The 23,166-nt window shown below is 43.7% G+C and overlaps 1 protein-coding gene across 1 annotated transcript in view; it reads left to right on the plus strand.

Annotated features, from left to right (window-relative positions):
* Positions 1 to 4,751: 4,751 nt before the first annotated feature.
* Gpc3 (glypican 3) overlaps positions 4,752 to 23,166 on the plus strand; it is a 348,387-nt gene continuing 329,972 nt past the window's right edge. Inside the window, exon 1 of the mRNA XM_048450333.3 lies at positions 4,752 to 5,096. Coding sequence (XP_048306290.1) covers positions 4,925 to 5,096 — 172 coding nt within the window. The 5' untranslated portion in view covers positions 4,752 to 4,924. The remainder of the gene's footprint in view (positions 5,097 to 23,166) is intronic.

Here is a 23,166-nt window from a genome sequence, read left to right on the forward strand (position 1 = left end):
AGAATGACTTAAAGTCTTTCAACTTACAAAGTTACCATTTACATTGCACTGGCCTGCTGGCTGGGATGGATGAATGAACACTCTTTCCCAAAGGACTATAATTCATCCTCTGATCATAGCTTATACATTCGGGAGAATTGGGATCAGTGTGGCTGGCGCCTCCCCTTCCCTCTGCCCCACAAAGGACTCATACACTGCAGGAGAAGAGGAGACAAAGTGGCTGTGTGCCATCTAGCTCAGAGGTGTGGCTCACGAGGTGTTGACTGTGTGCAGCAACCGGCCTAACATATAAGCAACTGTCTACATGATGTGATTTCAGGTGCACCAAAAAAGGCCTCATTGCCCCTCAGTTTAAACACTCCCTTCCCACTGGCGGATGCCTGGAATTCCAGAGTTTGTAGAGCTCTGTTCCTTTGGTTTAAAGCTTTGATCCCTGTTGAAACACTTGTACCCCTGGGTGGGCAGCCCCATTATATCCTATCACCCAGATACACTGAGATCCGACGAGCTTTAAAGTTTTCTTCTCTGACAGCAAGTTTGAGAGTGAAGTTAAGAGCAGATGACAGACACTGTGTACCTGAGAGGGACGGGGGACCATCACCTGGGGGGAAGGGGGCAGAGGAACTGGGCCCAAGACAAATAATGTGTGCGTGTGGCCATGTGCATGGCTGTGCTCGTGCTCCTCCCATGGCGGCAGCTGTTGAACACCCTTTCTTAACCCTCTCCCAGAAAACTTGATTTATGCTGCTTTTGGAGCCATGGAACCAGACTCTCCTCCCTGCTACAGCAAGATAATAGCTGCTGGCTACAGCTGGGAATTCTCGAATTCTTTCAAACTGGAGTCCAGGAGCAAAAGGTGAAGGAAAGTTCTTTTGGGCCTGCTGTGCTAGATAGCCTTCCCCCAGGGTCCAACGGGGGGAAAGGGGGTTCAGCCATGCTATCTAAACACTTTCAACTGGGCCTGAGAGCACAGAGCCGTTATTGTCCAAAGGGAACACTGTTTCAACCCCGGCATGTCTTTTTGTATCTCCACCCTGATTATCTCTCTGCTTCTCTCACGGAAGAGTCCCAAGGAATCACTGACAAAGACATGGAGAAGGGAGCTTGTCTTGCATGAGGTAAGACAGTTGCGGGGGAAAAGAGAAAATAGGGTTTTTGTCACCCCCACCACCACGTGCACGAGTTTTCTGTTTCTTGTTTTTGAGACAAGGTCTCCCTGTGTTTCCCTGGCTGGGCCTGAACACCTGGGCTCAATCCGTACTTCCACCTCAGCCTGTGGAGTGGCTGGTACGATAAACACACACGCGCTGCCTTTCCTTGCTGTGGAAACTCAACCTTAATAATCACCTATCTCTGTAGCATGTAACACAATAAATAAAATAATGTAAGAATGTAAGAGAGTCTACACATTTGTATATGAATGTCCTTCTTTCCTTCTCTTTCTTTCTTTCTTTCTTTCTTTCTTTTTTTCTTGTTTTTCAAAGCAAGCCCTTGTGCAAGCTAGGCCAGGGCTTTACCACCACACACATCCCCCAGTCCCTGGCTAAAGATTATCCGGAGTAAACTTTTTCAACCCTGACTAAGCAGTGGGGACGGCTGCCCGCGACATTTCTGGAAGTGTTTCTGACAAAGAAGCCTATCCCACAACGTCCATTTCAGTGCCTGAAATTCCACTGTAAGAGGCATCACTGGGGGACTGGAAGGTTAGAAGCCTTCGAGAGGCACTTAGAAAATGGACGCTCTCCTTCGTCCAGACAAGGTTTTTTTTGTATTTTTTTTTTAAACTCTCCTCTTAGCTTGGTTAAAAGCTCTGAAGTAGGTGCTTGGAGTGGGAGCAGAAACTTTCAGGCTAAAGAAATAGTTCTCCAGCCTCAGGGGCAGTCTGTCCCCTGCCTTAGCCCTCATATCCTAGGCACCCACATATAAACCTACTCAGCTCACTGTCTTCATATTTCCAATACTATTTAATGTTTTCTTCAAACTCGCTCATATTTTACTGAACTGGGCACCTAGCTTTCTCTCGCCAAAATTCATGAGATGAACGCATTGATTGTATGTATCGTTCGTCACCCACTGAAATAAAGCATCTGACAACAAACCCAAGTTCTTGTGTTCACTGCCTTGAATCCAGGGATCCGCACTTCCCCCAGGAAGCAGTGCTTTAGTTCTGACAAAGCGCGCTATGTACAAAAAGCACATATTAAAAGGGAGGCATGGTCACTTTTTTCCAGGTACTCAGAACCCAGTAGTTGAAAACAACTGTTGCCTTTGTAGTTGGTTGCATGAGCTCTGGAAGATCATGAATTTATGGGAGGTCATGTCTTCCTCTGCGAGGTCATGAAATTCAATCAATGCTTGCCTTCCAATCTGCCCTTTGGTCACAGGGCTCCACAGGTGGAACATATCAAACTCACCAGCCAAATTAGGACTCTTAATTGGTGTTTCTTTTAAAGTGGATATGTCATTTGTCAAATGTTCAATGCAGGCGCAGGCCTAGCCCCAGGCGAAATTATGAAGTAGGAGAAGAATGCCAGATACATAGGCACCACTCAATGTTTGTTGAAAAAAAGGGGGGTGGGGGTGGTGAATAAGCCCTCCGTCCTTGACTCCTTTTTCCCCAACCCCCACAGGTACTAGATCGGCATGCACTTTTAATTCTATCTCCTAAATATCTCTAGGACATTTTCCCCTTCCAAAACTTCTCTGTCACTGGCCTTGATCATTTCTTGCTGGTATTGGTTTCACGGCCTCTTAACTGGTCTCCTTGCTTCCAGGCTTTCCCCTCTTTCAAATCATTCTCTGAAACAGTGCTGCAGAGATCTTTTAATAAGACAAATACGGTCGTGTCACCCCTATGCTTACAATTTCCTTAAGTGGTTCCCCAGACTCCTGTGCAGCCCTCCTGACTGCACAATCTGGCCCTTGCTCGCCTCTCTCTCCTGTCTTAGCTCTTTTAACTCCTCAGCCTGAAATCATTACTCGCACCTCCCACTCTCCAAATGGGCCATGCCAGGGCCTCTCCTCTTTGTTCACCCTGCTTCCTTGCCTGGGCACCCTTCCCCCAATCTTTTCTCACCTCAGCTCCTACTGGGCTTTCAAGTCCGAGTTTAGGCCATCAGCTCTTCTGGGACACTTTCTCTGATCCATCCGCTCAGCCCTTAGAACTCTGTCTTACCACTTAACACATAATGTGTTAACATTTTGCTTCCTTGGCTCCCCATAAGGTTTGTAACTCTTTGAGGTCAGGTACTACAGGATAATTTTGTGTCTCCGTTTTCTCTTTGTGTTCCATGGAGTCTGGTGCATAGTAGGAATTCAAATATTTATTACTGAATGAACAAATGACGTCCTGAATGAATGAATTCCTCAGTGACCTTCCTATTGCTTTGTCTTCTCAATCAACATATTCAAGACACAGACTCTTCCCCACCCCATGCCTATTTTTCTGTTTCTCCAAGCATACTTCTGAGTAGTAAAAAAAGAAGTACAATCAGACAACAAGCTAGCTTGCATTGAGATATTAAAGTCTTTTCATGATGGAAATACTGAGTTCGCGGTATGTACAAGACACTGGGCTAAGGTTGTTCTCTGTGTGTGTACACGACTGGAGTCACAAAGACAATCAATCCAATGGAATGATCCTTTCTTCGTTGCACAGAGGTAGTGATTAGATGTGTTTCCTTCTCCAAGAGGTGTTTGATTCTCAAAGAAATGTATTTCTAATGGTGAGAATTAAGTAAGAGAATTGGGGGTTGGCATCCAGGAAACCTTCCAAATAGGGTGCTACTCCAGGTATGAAACAGCCTGTGGCTTAATGAATTTAATCTTTAAAATGATTTCCTAATGAGTTACTCTCACCAGCTGTACTTTGTTTTATGAGCGTTGCCTATGGACTATCCTGCAGGGATTATGATTTACCTGGGAATTACGATCAAGTGCCTTAAAATATATATACATATATTTTATTTTGTGTGGGTCTATCTGAATCAGACCCAGCAAGCTACAAGGGCTTTCATACCTTTTAGGTACAAAGATGAGCCAGGCTGTGAAATCCAGAGGTCCCCAGCTGCCTATTTGTGGGTTGGCTTGAGAGCTTGGTCAGATCTGTTTGGGAAAAGGGTTCCCAGGAAGCCTTCTGAGAACAGAAAGCAGAACAAGGACATGGATTTTGTGCTTAGGAAGCTTTGTGTGGGCTCTGGTTACCAGAAGGAGTAGGATCTGGGTGGGAGAAGGCCTAGTGTCGAAGCGGGTGTGTGTATGTGTACCTAAACCGCGGACCTCCACCCCACTCCAAGGAAGGATGGAGAGCTTGCAAAAAGCCGAAAAGGAAAAGCCCTCCCGGTTGTAGGCCGATGGGAGGCGGGAAGGAGGAGTGAGGCTGGGGAACTTCTCCCAGAGCCAGTCAGAGGGGACGGCTGCTGAGAAGCCAATCAGCGTGCCCGAGCCTGCAGCCCCTCTGCAGTAGTTATGCCAGAGCGCCCAGTGTAGAGCGGCGGCGAGCGAGTGGCAGGGCAGGGCTGCCGGGAGCCACCGCACACGCTCCACACTCTCCTCCCGCGCCTCTCCCGCCAGGTTTGCCCGCTGTGGTAAACCCAGTCTCCCAGCTCCGCTTCCCGCCACGCCCCGCATCCCGCAGGCCAGCAGCCACACGACCCCGCCGCCGTCCCCCAGGCGGCGCGGCTCGCCTCGCCCCGCCCCATCCCTCCTCGCCACGCCCACAAGGCTCCGCCCCGGGCCGCCCTGCGCCGCCAAGCGGTTCCCGCCCTCGCCCAGCGCCCAGGTAGCTGCGAGGAAACTTTTGCAGCGGCTGGGTAGCGGCTTGTTTCTTGCTCTGCAGGACCACTGCCAGACTTGCTAAGTCCCGGCACCGCTCCATCTCTTATTGCCACTCTCTCGCGCTCTCCTCGCTCTCCCGAGAAGCAGGATGGCCGGGACCGTGCGCACCGCGTGCTTGCTGGTGGCGATGCTGCTCGGCTTGGACTGCCTGGGACAGGCGCAGCCCCCGCCGCCTCCAGACGCCACCTGTCACCAGGTCCGCTCTTTCTTCCAGAGACTGCAGCCCGGACTCAAATGGGTCCCGGAAACCCCTGTGCCAGGTGAGTAAGGGGTCCCCTGAGCGTCCCCCCGCGCACAGTGGGAAGCCAAGGCGCGCGCGGTGGCTCTTCCCAGAGCGCGCTGCCCTAGCCGAGAGGCGCCGCGGCCGTGCTCTCTGCTGCTGGGTACCTGGGAATGGTCGCTGTGCCGGGGGCCTGGCCCCGTCTACTGAGGGAGGGAAGCAGAGTGTGTGTGGACTCTGTCCACATGCCCCGGGCTCACGCTGCTGTCAGGGAGTGTGCAAGCCAGAGCAAGGGACGGCGGAGATCGCCTTTCTAGCGCCCATTTTTGGGGAGGGCGGGAAGGTGGGAGCTGGCTCCCGTATGGTTCTAGCAAACCGGCTTCACAACGTGGAGATGGTGATTCGGGAATTTATCACCCTAACTCACACATTCTGCCTTAGCTGGACCCATGGCTCTGGCCATACTTTCTCCACCGTGTGTTCCCCATGCCTTCCTTTCCCTAGTCTGGGTTCCCGAGGCTGGCCGGGCCCAAGTGCAGGCAAAGTTAAGCACAAATCTTTGAATCCACAGGGGCTAGTAAAGACCCACTGAAGGAAACTTTTGAGTAGGAGGGTCCCCTAAAATGTGGAAGACTGAGTCTTTTCCTTCGAAACAGCTTCCCTTATCTAGGTTGGCAAAATCTCTTTAAAAATCGGCGGTGCTGGCCTGCGGAACGCAAGTCCAAAGACGATTTAACTCCTCCCCTCCCAAATTCATTTGCCTTGACAGGCTGGACCCCGAAGAGGAGAAGATTTTAGGCAGAGGAAAGTTTCTGGGCGCCTGCCTTTTGTTCTACAATCAGATCGTTCTGTAAGGGCATATTTTAACCTTAGCTGAGGGCTGCCGCTGTCAACAGATGAATATTAATGGCCTTGTGTGATTGACTGTCCAGAGGTTGGGGTCTTAACGCCGGCCTTAGAATCCAATCAGGACAAGTTGCTACACTAACAATATGGGCAGGAAAAATAGGTTTCAAAAAGATTAATTTTTCAGAGGTGCGCGCAGAAGAAACCGGCCAACCATACTCGAACACCGTGAGACGTTTGTGGCCTCCAGGGTCTCTTTCCAAGGACTCGTGCATCCAGCCAAACGCGCGTCCCGCGCTTGGGAGAGATTGGGAGCAAGCCTAGCCACAACTTGGCTGGTGGCTCTCAACAAGTCAGGGAGGCGGGCCGGATCGTTGGACCAAGTTGTGAATGCAGATGCGCGCCTTGTGGGCGCTGCCAGGGAGCGTTCACTGGCAGGAGGTTACCTAGGCAGCCAGCGCGCCCTCAGCCTTTTCTTTAGGTTGATGAAAAGAGCCTAGCGAGCCTGCTGTTTAGTTGCAAAGGTAATTGGTCACCCTTTTTGGTGACTGAAATGCACTTGCGCATATGTTAAACACTGCCTTGCAGGATATCGCTCTAAGGGAGGGTAGAACTACCTCTTCCACTGTTAAGTCTTAATAACGTACCACGTGGGCGTGTGCAAGAGCTGTAAGGGGCAACCTATGAATCAGTTCTACAGAGCTGAAACAACAGGCGAATCTCTCTCCCCTGGAAGTGCCATGGTAATTAGATTGCTAAGGCTGGAGAACACGCTTTTGTTGATAATGTAAAAATTGGTCCTTACAGACTGAGCCCCCACAAGATGAACTAGTCCAGGTTGGGCAGCATTTGGCTGATGCGAAGTGGGGAAGTAAAATATGGTGCTTAAAGAAGGCGGGGGGGGGGGCTGAGAAAAGTCCATCCAGCTACTCATTAGCAATCCCCTTAAGCACATGCATACGCTCGCGCGCGTGTGTGTGCGCGCGCGCGTGTACACACACACACACACACACACACACACACACACACAGGGAGAGAGAGAGAGAGAGAGAGAGAGAGAGAGGCTTGCGCGCACATACAGAGGCGCCCGTGCCTGCCTTTCTCCCTCCTTCCCCCCAGCTCTCTGGCTGCCTGCCTCTTTGCTACATCTGTATAAAAGTATTGGGAGGGCCCACACACTGTGTCTATGAGAGTTGGCCAGGGCTTGCTTCCTGCCTTTCGTGCTTCCAGCCTAAGGATGATCATACTTATAGAGACTTATTTGTAATAGAGATTTTTTTTCCTCTATTATTTACCAAACTCTAGGAGAAAGCACTTTTTCAGGTTTGTCTCCCCCACATAAAACCAACACAACTCACTTCTGTTATTTAACAAAAGTAAATGGTGGCCAGCACCTTCTACACAACAGGCGTGAAAACAAGCCCACATCTCAAATATGGCGATATCCATACAACTACCTTGTACCCGTGGCCTTAAAAAAAAACAAAACCAAAAAACTATCGCAGTACAACGTTCAGATTCTCAGACCTGGTACAAAACCATTTGTCCTGAATTACAGTTGGGCAAATATGGATGATGTAGATGGAGAAAATATGGTGCAAGTTCTAATGTTCGTGTGTGGAAAAAGCTCATCAGTATTTCAGAGAAGAGATGATAATGGCAGACTGAATACAATGGCAAGTGCGTAATTTCAAAGTGAATAAATGTGTAATTTGCTGCTGTCGTTCACGGGTTAGAAATTGAAAGAGAGCTGCAAATTATTTGATAGTTATGAACCATCACGGTGACCGCTCGACCCCCCCCCCCCCCATCTTTAGTTTAAGCCATGTTCAGTTTATCTGCTGCACTGTCTTAACTGCATTAAAGCTTTCTTTGTCCCAGATAAAATGAGATTCCATCCCACTAAAGAGAAATCCTCAAGAATGTCCTGCTTCACGGAAGGGGCACATTTGGGATTGACTGCTAACTTTGGCCATTAGTAGAATTGGGTTAGAGTGGATAAGGTACATTTCTTATGCTAATATGGATGAGACTAAATGGCATTTGAAATCACCCAGCCTCAAAAATAAATCACTGGTGCTGAAGAACTACCCCAGACTTCTACAAAGCTGGTCTAAACCCTTCCAATCTCATGTTCCCATTGCTTTTAGAGTGTTCAAAGGCACTGGATAGCCATTCTAAATAGCATGTTTCTCAAATCCATGAATCTCTTCAGACCCCACTTTTTTTTCAAGGATTTGTAACTTGGAAAGCACTGCAGATGGAAACCAGGCCCACAGAGTTAGCGCTTGGCAGGGAAATCCATATAACTGCCTTTCAGTGCAGCTCTTTTGCCCTTATTTAATTTAGAAAAATTCAGAAAAGAAGCCAATGAGCTCATAAGTCTAGATGTTTATTTTGTTTTGCTTAACCTACCCACAGGCGCAATCAAGAATGGATACAATTTTAGGCAGGGGAAGTGAGCTAGTAATCAGACAATGATGTTTCCAATTGTCTCAAGGGAATGTTACAGAAGTCTGAAAAAAAATTCCTCTAAACAAAAATCAAGTGTAATTCACTTTATGAATGCCATATACCACTTTTGTGGGGGGTGGGAGTTGCAGGGGGCAGATGGGAATGAGAAAATCAAACAAACCATGGTAGTGTTGTAACTCCCCCAAGATGGAGCGATCTTGCCTTGGAGAGGGCCTTGGAAAGTGCTAGAACTGATCCAGAAGGCCAACTGCACCTATGGGTAAAAGGCAGCCTCTGAAAGCCAAGATCGACTTGGAGTTTCTTGAAACAGATGAAACAGAAAAATACAAAGTAAAATCATTGAAATAGAGTTTGTTTTTAAATGTGTGTGTGCACGTGTGTGTGTGTGTGTGTGTGTGTTTACTATGAGAACTAGCAACCATATCTGTGTTGCCAGCTGTGGTTCCCCAATTATTTTGAAACAATTAACAGTCCTAATGTTTGGGCGCAAGGATGAGAATTGAGGCGGGGGAGGGTTTTCTCTCCACTGAGATTACACTAGACGTTTGGGTAAGTAAGTGATTTGTCAAAACTTTTCCAAAGTTGTACTGCTGTGTGCTTACTTAGTGGAGTTTAGAGAATTCTTTCAGATGAGCTCTGAGTATGTATATATATATATATATTTGCATAAACTCTGACTGAGAAGTGCTTCGAAAGAGCCATGGAGCTGATGGAGATGGCTGCTGATTGGCCAGGCACCTTGGCAGGCTGAGTGTTAGGTGCTGGGGGTGCAGTGAAGAGTAAGATGCAAGCCCTTTTGTCAAAGGGTTTGCAGTGTAGTGGGGGAGCACGCAAGTAAACAGGCTTCCCAGGAAACTTGTAGGATTAAATAGGGTGAAAAGGGCTAGAAAATACCTCCAGGAAATTGGATGAAATGGTCACAATAGGCAGCCTGGACAAGGGAAAAGAACTGAAGAGATGAAGTGGGAGATAGGGAGAAGTCTCTTAATAGAGCCTCCATCTTAAAAAGAGACAGAAGACAGTTTTTGATGGATGCTAGATGACACAGATGGTGTCAGTTTTGCAATGTGGTTTTTTTTCTTATGAGCTGGTAGATTGTATCCAATATTTTGATGCAATATTTTTGAGCATTCTGTTGCTTCCATCTTTAGAGTTGCAATGTTTGCTGTTCACTGTAGCCTAGGAAAAGGCTGCTTATTACCAACCTGGGAGAAAAGAGCCCTGGATTTGTCTCCTATGAGACAAGACAGAAAATATGTTTTCTCTTTAAATGGCAGCTATCAATGACCATGCCAACTTTAGTGTTTGATGCATATACAAAAGCATGGGTCTTAAGAGGGATCTTATTACTCATTTCTAAGAAAATTGAAGATAATCACTTATAACTTGTGCACATGATACATCATTTGGAAAGAATTTCACTGGGGATCATGTTGCTCAACTAAAAAGTTCTGGCGTGCTGAATTTGTACATTTTTGTGAATGCTTCCTTTTACTCTGATCTCTAGCTTTTTCTGCATATGGTTATTTGTATGTTTTAGATTATAAGCTTCTTAAAGGGAAAGCGCTTGATTTGAGCAGTGTTGAGCACAATGCTAAGCACCATACAGAATTTGGTTGATAATTAACAAAAATAGAATCTTTAGATCATTAAGTATTTTATATGAACTCCCACATACTTTCTCAGGCTTATTTTAAAAGCTTAAGCCCAGTGTTGTAGTACATTATTAGGGTGTGTAGATAAACATTTTAGTCTTTTATGTATTTTGGCTGTAGACCGATCCAGGCTTATTTCAACTATCTGCTGACTGTTAATAACTGGTAGGGCTTATTAATGTTGAATACCCAAAGAACAAATTGAAGTCAGCAGCATTGTTATCCCTGGATTAGTATAGTTAAAGATCAACAATTATTACAGCACATAAATTGTAGGACCTCTCTTAAATCAAGTCCTCTTTGATTTAATGTCAATTAGACCTTCTTGTTAATGTTGGTATTACCATATTTGGAAGTTCAGCTAGGAGACATGCACAGACCTGTCGAAGCACCTCATGGGTTTCTGTAACCTGGGTTCAGAATTCATGTACAGGTTCAACTCAAGAGACTGTTCCAAGAGTCAACATTTGTTGAGCCCTAGACGAACTTGTAAATAGGTTTGATATTTCTGGTAATCTTGAGTCTAATGGGAAGTATGGGCAGAAAAATTCTCTAGTCATTTGCCCAGATTTAGCAGTGTGTCTGGCTTGAAACGGGATCTCTCTAGCACTCCATTAAGAAATGAACATCAGAAAATAGAATCCAAGTCATAGTTCCCCAGACTGGCTTTAGACAGCATTAAATAACAGGAATTTACCTCCTGAACTATAATGGCAGAGAGAACATGGTTCAGAAAGCAGGGTGATGATGGGCATATCAGCAGAGAAAGTGCATTTTGAAATTCTGTGTGTGAGTGGCGAGGCACCCACTGGAACACATGGGCCCACAGGAAGATCCTTATGAACATACCAAGTAAAGAAGCTTTACTCTTTTTGCTGCAAATTAGGCCAACTAAATATCACATATCCAATTTCTGATAATTATCAGAAATTCTTGTCATTTTTTAAAATAACAACAACAAAAATAAATCCAAAGTGATTATCAAGAAAGACATTTTTTCGCTTTGGCTTCTCTTTGTGTAGAGATATACAAAGCTGAATTTGAGAATTTGTATTTTTCCTCATGAATAACAAGGGAGTTAATGCATTGCTAGTGTTCCGAACAGTTAATTACTTCTAGAAGCTGAAATTATATTTATATGTCAGATTAGCAAATCTACTGAGCTCTTTGAAGTGTACTTAATAGGCTTATATTGATAAATAATTGATAGAAAGGGAGATAAAATATAAGTGAAAGTGGCGATAAGAAGGGACAGGGAAGTCAAACCTATTATAAAAGAAACTTCTACCCATTGAATCCATTCACACATTGCCAGATAAAAGCTGTTCATTTCTCTAAAAAGGTTATAGTGTTTAAAATACCATCTTTCAAATTTTCTGCAATGAAACACGTGTCTATTATAAATTGCGAAGTTGGACAGTTTGAGGGTCAAACTTTCCATGAAGCTTTAGAATCTTCCTTTTGAAAATAACTAGAAATCCTGGCTACAGCAAACTTTAGGTACAGTTTCACATGTATTTCCATCACGAACCCATAATCTCCTTTAGCTTAAGAATTATATGGTATTCATCTTTGTGTCTGTTCTTAGTGTAAACAGCAGGGATTATTACATATTTGTTGGCCAAATGAATGCAGTTAGAATGTATTAGAAAAAAATAACATTTCAATAAAGTCAACGTTTAAGTATTGATTTAACCTCACTGAGTTTTCTAAAAAGGAACCACCTTTTCAGGTTAAAAAAAATCCATCTGTTGCTAGGTAAGTAAAAAGGATGTTGGTTTAATGCAGTTGCTTGCTCTTTAATTTCCTGGAAGAAGCAGACTAGCCAGCTCTTACAAGAGGTAAGTAGTTTCTTCTTGTTTCCAAGGCAATTCTATGTAATTTAAAGATAAAGTTATGCACATATATAGATTCATATCTTTCTCTTTACTATATAGATCTGTTGAATTTTGGTTTGTGAAACTGTTACCACAAGGTGTCAGTTAAAGAAGTACATGCTGGTTGGCAGTACTCTAGTTCCTGCTCCACCTATTGCCTTTTTCCCAGCATACCCCAAAAGCTGTCCTAAGACAAACTGATTGCAATGAACTTTGTCCCCAGTGTTTGCCATTTCTTGCCTATGGTATGAAGATTGATGAAGTTGTGTCTAAAAGGACATACTCCAAAATGAATTTTTTTTCAGGATGAGAATTTTTATCGGGTAGAATAAAATAATTTGCATAGTCCCTTCCTTAATTCCAGTTCTGTCCCCTGTTTCTCCAAGCACCGCATGTTTGGTATTGATGCAGTGCATCATGACATGCCGAGACTTTCCGGTGCTCTTTATCAACCTCTGCTTTGCATAATTGAAGCTGAGGGGCAAATGGTGAAGAGAGGAAGAGTTACAATGACAGACATAGTGAGGAGATTAAAAGCTCACGTTCTGGTACATATCAGAATATTAACAAGCATATGACAGGCAGAAAGAACTGGAAAACATTTGAACGTAGAATTGCATGTATTCGGGCATAATACAGAGAGACGCCACAAGTGCACATATAACCTAGAGTGTTTGACCACTACTTCTTACTTTACATCCATGATTTGAAGTGTATAGCTAATTCATGACCTCATCGATGTTCACTGAATGCATGGGCCATATTTGAATCAAGATATCCTCTAGACTGGTGAGTAGAGTGCCTCATACAGAATTATTATTGTAATTAATTACATAGTTAACCAACAGGAATGAATATAAGAATACATATTTGAAGACAGAGTCCTGACTTGACTGCTGTCCTGTGAAAGCGTAGTATGTCATGTAGCGATAGATGCCCTAAGTACATGGTTGTCTAAACTGCTTTGCAGCAGAGAATGAAGAAAGGATGGTGGTGTTGCAGCACACACCTATTCTCTGTGACCCTGGGAATCCCGTTGGCCCAAGAAGATTGAAGAGGATGTGACACCGAGATTTTCTAGCTGTGGTGTGATCTAAATGTGGTATTTGAATCTGTATATATGTATGTGTATATTCTTAGATTATACATATATACATTGTTATTTTGACAGCCATGGTTATTTGCACATATTGTTTCAGGAGACTTTGTTGTTCCTCGGAGGAGTGGGTAGTCCTTCACAGTCATAGCTTACATTTAGGTTTTGAAAGCTGTGCTCTACTCTAGCTCATGTCTGCACAACACAACTACTCCTGAAGCGCCTGCAAGTTCCCAGTTCTGGGGATTGGCCTGGTTCCAACGTGCATGTATGTGCAGTGCTCCAATTGTATTTTGCATACACACAGATGATCTAGCTCCAGCTCAAGCAGGGTGTGTCCAGCGTGGAGCTTGGGGGTCACACGCACCTGTGGCCTACTTTGGCTATGAATGCAGCTCAACACAAAATTATCAAATGACTCAAAACATTATGAGATTTTTTTTGATAGCTTGATCATGAGTCTTGAGCATGAACTTTATAGATGATGACATCTTGTCATAATGTCAAAAGGTTGGACATGTCTGATGGAAGATAAGCCTAAGCCTCATGGGAAGAACTAAGGAAGATAGCTTTCCACAGATCAAATCAAATGCTTGCTACTTGGATTGGCCCCAAATTGTTGCTGTACCAGTTCCCACTGATACCACAAACCTACTGCTTATTTATCCAGTTTCATTATTTTTTCAAGTGTGGAGATGTGATCCTCATTAAGTAGCTACCATGAATGCATACTATGAGGTGGGTTCATTCTGGAGGACTACTTCTAGCATTGGTAGTATCGGATGTGATGTGAGTGTGCCCCCCGAAGGCGCTTTCCCAGCTGGATTTCCAAGACTGTTTGCACTGGGAAAGATGCGTATCTGCTTTTGAAAACAGACGGGACCTCACAGAAAAGAGACTTACTAATAATGAGCTTTCTATGCTTGTTCTATATTAATATTTAATTGTGATTCATTCAGGCATTATTTCAACCCACGGTTATTGAGCACAGATTTTGTTCCAGGATGTAGGAGTTGATGAATAAGATAAAATTATTGCTAACAAGGAGTTCCCTACCTAGTGAGAGTCAGGCAAGGAGAACTTTGATTACCAAGACAGCCCAATGAAGGCTACCCTAATAAAGTATGGCTCCGGGAAATGGGGAGGCATGTTTAGTTGCCTTGAGAGTACTGTTGTCATTCAGGCAGTGGCGGTACACGCCTTTAATTCCAGCACTGGGAGGCAGAGGCAGGCAGATCTCTGTGAGTTTGAGGCCAGCCTGATCTATAGAGTGAGTTTCAGGACAGCCAGGGCAGTGAGAAACCCTGTCTCAACAAACAAACAGACAAACAGCAGAAGAAAAAGTGCTATGGTCAGGAACTAGAAAGATGGTTCAGTGGTTAGAAGCAGTGGCAGCTGTTGGCAGGGGACCTGGGTTTGCTTCCTAACATCAGCATGGCAGCTCATAACCATCTGTAACCCCAGTTTTTGCTGATTTGACACCCTCTTATGGTCTCCAAAGGCACAGGGCATGCATTTGATACTTATTCATACATGCAGGTGAACATACACATAAACTAAAAAAAGAACAAATCTCAAAAAATAGTGTTGTGTGAAGCATGTGAAAAGTAGAGAGTTATGACGAAGTGAAGGGCTGGAGAGAGAGCTTAGTGTGCTAAGTGTTTCGCCTGCAATTATGAGGACCTGAGTTCAAATCCTTAGGACCCCTGTAAAGCCAGCATGATAGTATGCCCATGCAATACCAGTGCTCCTATGGCAAGATGGGAGGTGGAGACAGGAGATTCCCTGGTAGCTAGCTTGAGGGCCAGCTAGCCTGGCATATGAAGCTGTGAACAACAAATACCCTGTCACAAACCACCGTGGAGGAAAAAGAATGAGGCTCTCCTCCGATTGTCACACACAGGCCCATTCACACTTTCCAGCCGTGCCTGATGGCCCGAGTTCAGGCCCTGAAACCCATAAATAGATAGGACAGAACCCACTACACAAAGCATGTCCTCAGGACATGGGCCATGTCACAAGGAAACACAGAATAACGAGGTGGGATAGGCTGCAGCCATTTTTCCCAGTGGACTCAAAACTCCTGGGCTCAAATTATCCTTGTGCCTCAGCCTCTCTGAGGAGCTGGGACTGCTGATGCGGCGCCATGCCTAGTTTAGAAAAGTATATTTTTAAAGATGGAATAAAGGAGTTTGTTGAACAGATTGAGTTTGTGAAGCACTTTTATCATGGAGGTAGAAAATGTCTGCTTGGCAGTTGAAGTTGTAAGTTGAATCACAGAATAGAAAGAAATTGGGGCTGGGGAAACATATTTAGGAATTATCAGTGTAGAGCTGTAACGAAAGTCCTGGGATTAGATGAGATCACCAGGAAAGTGTGGCGTTCAGATGAAGCACAGTTGGGACTCATCAGTATATAGACTCAAGGAAAAGTCATGGGTGTGGATGATATTTTCCAGTCTTTTTCATGGGACATGTCTTACAATGTATTTTGCCAACATCTGGTGATTTTAAAAAAATATGCCAAATCTTTCAGGAACTTTCTTGATTAAGAGAAAGTATGAATCTATGTTATCATAGTTCAAGACTTTGCAGCTTGGACTGCAAAGTATCAAACACTCAATTGTGTGTATACACACACACACACACACACACACACACACACACACACACACACACAGAGGCAGACACTCAAGCCAGCACATGCTCAGGGCTGGGTAGAAGGAGGTGGAAGAGAGGGAGGGAACGACCTCCGGAAAATGCATTTGAGTCAAAGTGTTAGATTTCTATTTATTTTTCATGGCAATAACTATGAATGATATTTCATGTGGAGGTCGTTAGTTCCTTTTAGCAGTGGGTGGTCTTTGACAGCCATACCTTGCCATTTTGCATTTTTGAGCCTTGCTTTCCTGCATCTCACGTGCATACAAAGCAAGCACTCATGAAGGGTCTGCAGTTGGTGCTCCTCCCCCACGGGGGAACTCTCCCTCTCTGTAGAATGAAAGCTGTGACGCTAGTTTTGGGAGAGTGCGACCCTATTTCATGCTGGCTAGACTCTGATTCATGCAGTTCCAAGCGAAGGCTAGAAATACTTATAAAGCTGGGGTGATCTTTCTTACATGTCTTTAGAATTGCAATTCTTTTGTTTCTGGGTTAGGAGAAAGTTGTAAAACAAATCTAGTGTCTTTAAATTCTCTGTTGTTTAAGAGATTGCCTTCATTAGGGTTTCTACTTTTATTTTTAAAGATTTATTTTTTTAAATTTGTCCAAGTGTATGTCTGTGTGTGTTATGTGTGCACCTGCCCACACTGGCCACAAGAGGGCATCTAGATCCCCTGGAGCAGAAGTTACAGGCAGTCAAGAGCCTCCTGATATGGGTGCTGGGAACTGAACTCCAGTTTCTGGCAAAAACACCAAGTTCTCTTGACTATGCTGAGCTATAGGGTTTCTACTTTCTTTCAACACACACCCAAAACTCCTTTGTTTCTTGTAGATTTTATTTGTGATCAGTTTTAGGTTGATTGGATAGTTTCCCACATTAGAGGATCATACAAAAAAAATCTACCCATTCTTACTATATGCCACTTGCTATCTATGTAATTTATCACAACATATGAAGCAAACGTGAAAGAGAGGTGATGCATGCCCATTTTATAGTTGAAAAAATTGAGACCCAGAAAGAGTTACTTTCCTGTTTGTGTAAATGGTGGAGCCAGGATTTAAATGTAGATTTGTCTTGCTACTCTGCAATGATATTTCCACTGTGCTCTCTGTAGTATGTATCTAAAGTTTGGACCTGCATTGTCATATTCCTTTGCCTTCTGATATATTATACACTCGGGACCTTCTATTTTATTTTGCCTTTGCTTGTCTAGTCTGTTCCTTTTTCTTTTCTTTTTCTTTCATTTTTTTTTTAAATCTGAGCCCTGAGCTCTCCAGGTGACCATTTTTTTTTTTTAAAAAAAAGATTTTATTTATTAATTATGTATATAGGGTTCTTCCTGCACATATTCCTGCAGGCCAGAAGAGGGCACCAGATCTCATTACAGATGGTTGTGAGCCACTATGTGGTTGCTGGGAATTGAACTCAGAACCTCTGGTAAAACAGTCAGTGCTCTTAACCTCTGATCCATCTCTTCAGTCCGTTTTCTTTTTTCTTTTCTTTCTTTCTTCTTTTTGGTTTTTCAAGATAGGGTTTCTCTGTGGAGCCCTAGAACTCACTCTGTAGACCAGACTGGCCTCAGACTCACAGAGAATCTGCCTGTCTCTACCTCCCAAGTGCTAGGATTAAAGGCATGTGCCACCACCGCCCAGCTTAGTTTGTTCTGTTTAAACTTTATTAGATGTAGGTGTTTGGTTTATGTGTCTGCCCTCCCCTTGTCTTAGCTTACTCACATGCATTTCCATAATTTCATTATCATATTTGAATGATTTCCACATCTTCTTTCAGTGTGACCTCTCCCTTGCTGTCCAACTCAGAATCTCACAATTGCCTGCTGAAAGTCTCCACCAGAACGTCCTTTGTGCTTCACCTTCTACAGAAGCAAAGATTACTCACACCATCATTTTCTTTGCCTGTCTTCACTAGCCGCTTTCCAAGCTTCTACATTTCTGGGGGTGGCTTCCCTTCCTGATACAGAGACTTGAAACTTTGACATCATCTTTGATTTCTTATGCCTATATTAATTATCCAAGTCCTGCAAATCTGCAAAATGTCTCTTGCTCTCCTCCGTTTGCCATATGTGCTTTGTGCTTTCTATTTGGAGACAACAGGATTCTGAACCATTACCGAAAGGATGCTGCGGTTGTCTCTTGGTTAAATCTTAAGGCTCACCCGCCTGTCTGCCCATCATCCCCACATAATGTAGTCTTCTTACCTAGCTGTCAGAGTCTCAGTGCAGCGCCATCTTTTTCATGAACCCCCGTCACCCTGATTTCTCAGGATTAGATGGGATTGTTCCTTGTTTGAACCATGCTTTCCCATCCAGGCCCAGGAATGGGCCTGAATCTGCATTTCCAGAAAGGGCTCCCAGTGATTTGTGCATGTGTTCAAGTTTGAGAAAAGCTTCCAAGTGAAAGTCAGATGAGGGTAAGCACTGGGCTGTACTTGGTAGAACATCTTGACCATAAATTAACATCCTTGTCAGTTTCCACATCTGTGCTTTGCCCATTCATCCACTGAAGTGCCCTTAGGGACCGATATACAAGAAATGTATGAGAAGGAGGGAAACAAAGGGGAGGAGGAAGGAGAGACGGAGGAGAATGACGGATTGGAGGAGAGGGAATGAAGGAAGGAGACAGGGAGGGAGAAAGGCTGGGGGATAAATGAGAAGGGGATAATGAGCCAACGAGAGAGAAAGAGAGAGAGAGAGTAGGATCATTCAAGATCTCTGTTAAGAACTTTGTGACTAGTTTGGGAACCGGCTGCTTTGTGTCCCTGCATAGGTAAAAGCTACACTCTAGGCCTCCGAAGTCAGTGCTGGAGCCAGGGCCCAATAGCTCCTCTCTTCATTTTGCTGCTCCTCCAGGGGGTGAATAGTTAAATGACTTCCCGCTTTTTCTTTTGCTGGCATTCTGGGGCCTAGCTTCTCTGGTTGTTCCCAGAAGTCACTGTACACCTTTAAAGGTCTCAGAGAGCCATGCAAGAACTGTTCCTAGTGTTTCCAACTTCTATTTTCAGAAGCAAATTTTATGCTTTGTTTCCAAACTTCAAAGCTTATTTCTGAAATAAAGGTTTATTTTCCCCATGATATTCTGAAGGTTTCCTACAAATGGTAATTTATCAGACCTAAGTCATTTCTTGCCTTTGAAATTTCAGTGCTGTTGGTCAATTTCATAATGTTACATAAAGGGTGTTCTGGGGAGTGAGGCTTCAAAAGCCATCAGCTTGGTGTTTCTTGGTTCTTTGAGGAAGTAAGTTTGCTTCATTCACAAAACCTGAAGGTGATGTTGGAATCCAGTTATTTGGAGACTTCTCTCAATATCATCCAATGCTATTTTCAAATTTGGTCCTAATAGCAGTGACTATCAGCTGTCACTCAGGGGTAAAATTCCTGAAAAGCTCACCAACACTTCATAGACCAGCGCTAATGAGCAGCCCAGGTTACTTAGCTCACACCCCATAGCTAAGAGAATCAAGGGGCATTTTTTTTGCACTCTCTTGGCTTAATGCGCCTCCAGATCACAAGGTCCCTCCTTCATGTCTCCTTCCCTCTGTTTCCCTTCCCACTTCACATACTCCCTCAACTGGTTGTAATTGAAAACAGAAGGTGTTTTATGGTTTGTTATATTTCTTGAATGGTTTTGTGTTTCTCGTTCTCCTAAAAAAAAATAGATGAGTGTAATGTTTTATACTTTCCTCAGCATTTTGATTATAAATTGTGCTTCCTTTTCCTGTAGCTCCTGATTTTCCTCCCTCCTTGCTCCCTTTTCTCCACATCTGCCTGCACCCAATGATTCTGGGAGAGAAAACAGGTTCCCTTTTCTGCCACATGTTTGGTTTGGGTACCTGGTTACTTCTCTTGGGATGTTATAAAATTCTGTTCCTTATTTAGTTTGGAACCGAAGAGCTCTAAAATGTCCTCTTTCTAAGATGCGTGATAATTTAAAATGCTTTTTGTGTAGACAGAACATGGTTAAGTATATTTGACTTGAATATCTCCGATGAATTTTTTTGTACAGTTGATACCCCCTCTTTATCTTAATTCTCAGTGAAGGCAATTTGCATCTTTGTCCCTAGAAATCTTTCTTTCAGGGCTGGAGAAGTGGTTCACTGTTCAAGAAATCCCCCCCATCTCCCTTCCTCTGTCTCTGTCTGTGTCTTTCTCTCCCCCCTCTCCACTGAATGCTTTTTCTTTTTATCTAAAGATGAGGGAACCCCTTTGAAATCCTGCTAACATGTGTTAGAACTGACACATACCTTGTAGGTTAACCAAATTACAGTCTGCTTTTCCCTGATGGCATTATCACATTTCAGGGACCTTGTTTCACTTGTGGGGTTTTATTGTTCCATTCTCAAGCTTGACTTCAGGTTGGAGATTGTGTTCCAATCGTACTGATATGGGATACTGTTCCTTTGTCTTTATACTTGTGTGGATCTTTTGTGTGTCTTGTATCTGTTATCTCTTCCAAGCTTGGCCAAGGTTATGAGGTTATGCACTTATGTATAAATATTTAATAAGGAAACTTAGACAAAATGTGCTTGAAAGACGGTTCAGTCTTTTTCCTGCTCTCCCCAAAGCACTCTCTCTCTCTCTCTCTCTCTCTCTCTCTCTCTCTCTCTGTGTGTGTGTGTGTGTGTGTAGGTTTGGAGGACATTCCTTTGCAATTTGCTTGATTACACAATGGAATGGAAGCTGTTGAGTCAGTCAGGACTCCCAAAATGGTAGCTCTATGTCACAGACAACATTAGTCTCTTGTCCTATTTTTTTTTTCTCACTGGTTCCCTAAATTCCCCTAAGCCAGAAGGTTTGAGGTATGAGATTGTGTGTTTTTTAAGAAAATATTATGGATAAAGACTAATGTTCTCAAGTCAGGAAGAACAATTAGTACCATTCATTAATCAGGGAGCATGTTTTGACTCTGGGTCCTGGCTAGGAAGTATAAACTGTGAAAGTCACACATATATATGAACCTCAGGCAAATTTATGACTTGTCAGCCTTTTAAGGTTAAATTCTTAACCCCAAATCAGGGCTGGCTTTATATATGGACATTCCTCTGGGCCACTGAGCACGCCCCTCCCCAGCCCTTTGCTTAACAGCAGCTAATGGCCTAATGAGCAAGAAGGATTTCTGCCTCTTATCAGCTGCCTAAAGAGCAGCAGCAAGGCTGATACACCGAGTTTAGGTCAAAACTTGAGTTCTTAAACTGAAAAACTACAAGGTCAGTTTACAAACTCCAGAGATGCAGTCTCTCTCTAGTTATCAGTACCTGTCAAGGGAAGGAGGTAGACACTTGAGTCCAAGCAAATAGGAATAGTTGCCAAAACCACGGGCAGTCTAATTTTGCTAATACTTCTTTCCTTCTTTGTTTAGTTCTTTTATAAATAGCCTTCATATGTTCTTTAATGAGCTTTCAGTGTGTACCTGGAGGTTGTTACGGTCACACAGGAGTGTTTGATTGTCGGATGGTGACGATGATGAAGGTAGGGATATTTATATTTTTGGCTCAGATTTTGGAAGGGGCTGCCAGATGAAGGCAAATAGACATCTCTTACTTTCTGCCTTTGTTTCCTTCTCAACTGGAATTTTGAATGGCTGTGAAGTCAACTTGCCATGAAATCAGAGAAGTCTTTGTGCCTCTTCATAGTGTACTGACTTTTGAGAAACGGAGAGAAAGTGTCTGCTTCTGAGCTCTGCTTGGAATCCAGGCTCCGACTCACACAGAATAAATATTTTAGGATATTCCCTACCCATTATAGTGAAAGCCCCCAACTTTCATCTTCTGTGTTTGCACTTTTTTCAGAGACAATAAAGAAAACATTTTTTAAAGATTCCACTGTGTTATTGAAAATCCTATTTACATAAACAGGCATTGTTGTGGCTTAGGGAAGAATGTGGGGTCCCATTCTTTAGTTCCTTGTATATCTTTGCTAAGGGCTGTCTAAATAGAAGTGATGGCGCTTAGTCTAAGCAGCTTTTCTCATTTAGGTAAGCAGGGTGGTTTGAAATCTCAGTTTACTAGATAATTGAGTCTCTTCTTAATTATTTCAGGCATGCAGGTTGCTCTCTTTATAGTAAAGACCCTAAAATTCTAGTAATCTCCTCAGGCATCCATTGGGTAATAAAATCCTGTGCATTTTCAGGGGTTAATTTTCATTACAATTGCATGTCGCCTCCCTACCCCCACACTTGAGGAAATTCGGCTATCTGTTAGGGTCCGGTTTCCTCACAGTGCAGAAGCACACTCTAGAAGCCATCTAAGAAGCCTGCTGGAAACCCTAGGTCTAGAGAAAGTTTAAATGGACTCAGATTCATGCTCATTACACAACTTTCATTTCATTGCCATACTTCCCGCAAAATCATATACCTGATTTTGCCAGACTGGACTTTGAATGAGGGGGAAAAAAGTGAATGTTAACTAAAGTAAAACTTAATTTTCCCAGTAGCCTTATTTTATTCTTTAAGCACACACAAAAAATAATAAAACACACACACACACACACACACACACACACACACACACACACACTAAAAATAAATACATAAAAATAAAACAAGATCCAAAATTCCCCCAACCAGCCACTCAACCAAAAACCCTCAGAAGTCATCTGGTGCATAGCTAGGTGGGAAAAAAACTGAAGAAAGAAAAGAAAAGGCTCAGGCCCCCTTCATCTGCTAGTCATTCCAATTGGTGTGACTTCCATTCAGCAAGTTTTTATTGAGCACCTGTGGTGGGGGTGGTGCTAATAATCGTTAACATTTATTGAACGAGGCACTGCGTGCTAAGCCTTTTATGAGCGCCATTTTACTTAATCCTCACAACAGCACTGCCAAGTGGGAATCTGTTCCCTCCATTTCACAGACAAGGAAACTGAGGCTTTCAGAGGTTTAGGAATTTGTCTGTGGTCAAGTAGGCACTCGGAGAACTCAGTGTCTTTCCTTCCAGAATCCCATCTTTTATTTTCATGATAGACTGAGCATTTCTAGGAAACTGCTTTTTGAAAATTGGCTATGTATGAGATGCTAAGGAGCCAAAGTCAAATACTCTAGTATCCCTGCTCTTGGAGGGGAAAGGAGATGCAGAGAAAGACAAAACTCCTTACACCTGTTGAAGAGGAGGCATTCATAGAATGACCAGTGACTTGAAGTGGTTGAATGCTGCCTCCTGAAAACAATCTAGAAGCCCATGATCATGAGCATCTCTTTCTTGCTTAGTGAAGGTCAATCTTCAAATCAAACCCTCTGGCTACTTGTGCTAAATTTTCATCAGTGCCTCAGCCTCATGGTAGTGTTAGCAATCTTGAAACCACCATTTCTCAGATACGTGTGGTCAGGAGGGTTTGGCATAATTGGACCCATATTTCCCGTGCCGCCATTTCTCCTTTATTTCAATTCCTTTGCAAGAAAGGCTCAAATTAAACGAGGAAGATATTCCTGAACCAGACCACTGTCTCAAGAGCTGGAGGCAAGTCCCAAGTGTGGCAATCCAGAGGGACAGTGT

Source organism: Myodes glareolus, chromosome X (assembly GCF_982192425.1).
Source record: "Myodes glareolus chromosome X, mMyoGla1.1, whole genome shotgun sequence".
In the NCBI taxonomy this organism is placed as follows: domain Eukaryota; kingdom Metazoa; phylum Chordata; class Mammalia; order Rodentia; family Cricetidae; genus Myodes; species Myodes glareolus.